Source organism: Echinops telfairi, unplaced genomic scaffold, assembly GCF_000313985.2.
Source record: "Echinops telfairi isolate 266 unplaced genomic scaffold, ASM31398v2 ScPeMD7_5592;HRSCAF=6446, whole genome shotgun sequence".
NCBI classification, from domain to species: domain Eukaryota; kingdom Metazoa; phylum Chordata; class Mammalia; order Afrosoricida; family Tenrecidae; genus Echinops; species Echinops telfairi.
Window position 1 is genome coordinate 22,046,438 of NW_022109491.1, and position 1,464 is coordinate 22,047,901.

A 1,464-nucleotide genomic window follows, 5' to 3' on the forward strand; every position below is an offset into this window, starting at 1 on the left:
TTTCTCCTGTGGAGCAGCAGGTGGGTTCAAACTGCTGCCATCGGGGTTAGCAGCCCAATGTGTAACTCACTATGCTACCTTATCCTAGGCGTTAGGGACCTGAAATGTGTTGGTAGTGCCCATTTTGAATTTGATCTACTGTGCCAGGGATAACAAACTGACAAGGAATGGTACCATGTTCAATGTCAAAAAGAACATTTCGAGATCTGTCATGAAGATAGGATATATATATAATTATATAAACTGGACTTCCTTCTAGGTGTATATTAGCCTACCCCGATCTGTCGGGGTAGGCTAATATACACCTAGAAGGAAGTCCAGTTTATATAATTATTATTCAAATTTACACACCAAAGATGAGAGAACTGAAGGTGTCTAAGAAGTTCTGCCTTCTGAAATTGACCAAACTTGCAATCAAGATATAATACTAATTATTGGTGACTGGAATGGGAAAGTTGGAAATAAACAAATGAAAAAGGATTGGTAGTTGGAAAACATGGCCTAGGTGAATGACATGAACAAGAGATGGCATAGCAGGATTTTGAAAATACCTTCATTCAGCAATATAAAAGACAACGATACATGTGGGCCTTGTTGAATGGAATACTCAGGAATCAAATCAACTACCTCTGGGGAAAGAGATGATGGAGAAGCTCAATCAATAGGAGCCAAGGGCCATATTTGGAACAGACCATCAGTTGCTCATATGCAAGTTCAAGTTGAAGATGAATAAAATTAAAGCAAATCTATGCGAACCAAAGTCAGACCTTGAGTCTATCCCACCTAAATCTAGAGACCCCCTCAAGAATAGATTTGGCCTCTTCAACAAGGCGGCCTGAGCAGCAAATGCAAAGATGCAGGTCTTTGTGAAGACCCAGACGGGCAAGACCGTCACCCTTGAGGCTGAGCCCAGCAACAGCATCGAGAATGTCAAAGCTAAAATCCGAGACAAGGAGGGCATTCTTCCAGACCAGCAGTGTCTGATTTTTGCTGGTAAACAGCTGGAGGATGGCCGCACTCTCGGACTACAACATCCAGAAAGAGTCCACCTGCACTTGGTGCTGCGTCTGCATGGTGGTATCATCGAGCCGTCCCTGAGCCGGCTGGCCCAGAAGCACAACTGCGACAAGAGGCTCTGCTGCAAGTGTTGTGCTCGCTTTCACCCACCTTGATGGTGAACTGCCCAAGAACAAGTGCCACAACAAGAAACTTGCATCCTAAGAAGGGCAAATAAGGGCCCCTGTCTACTGGCTCTCCTGCCCCCTGCTGGTGGGGTTCTCCTGATCCCAATGGCCCTGGGCCCTCAAGAAAGTCTCACTTTCATTGACCTGAAAAAAAAAAAAAAAGAAAGAAAAAAGAATAGATTTGACACATTGAACTCTAATAACTGAAGACTAGATGAGTTGTGAGGTGACAAGGACATCCATCAGACATGAAAAAGCAAAAAATAATTTAAGAGGAAGG

At 43.8% G+C, this 1,464-nt stretch overlaps 1 protein-coding gene across 1 annotated transcript; it reads left to right on the top strand.

Moving 5' to 3' along the window:
* Positions 1 to 848: 848 nt before the first annotated feature.
* Positions 849 to 1,172, top strand: LOC101664603 (ubiquitin-like). The gene has a single exon (XM_013008123.1). The coding sequence runs from the start codon at positions 855 to 857 to the stop codon at positions 1,170 to 1,172; it is 318 nt and encodes a 105-aa protein (XP_012863577.1). The 5' UTR covers positions 849 to 854.
* Positions 1,173 to 1,464: the final 292 nt, after the last annotated feature.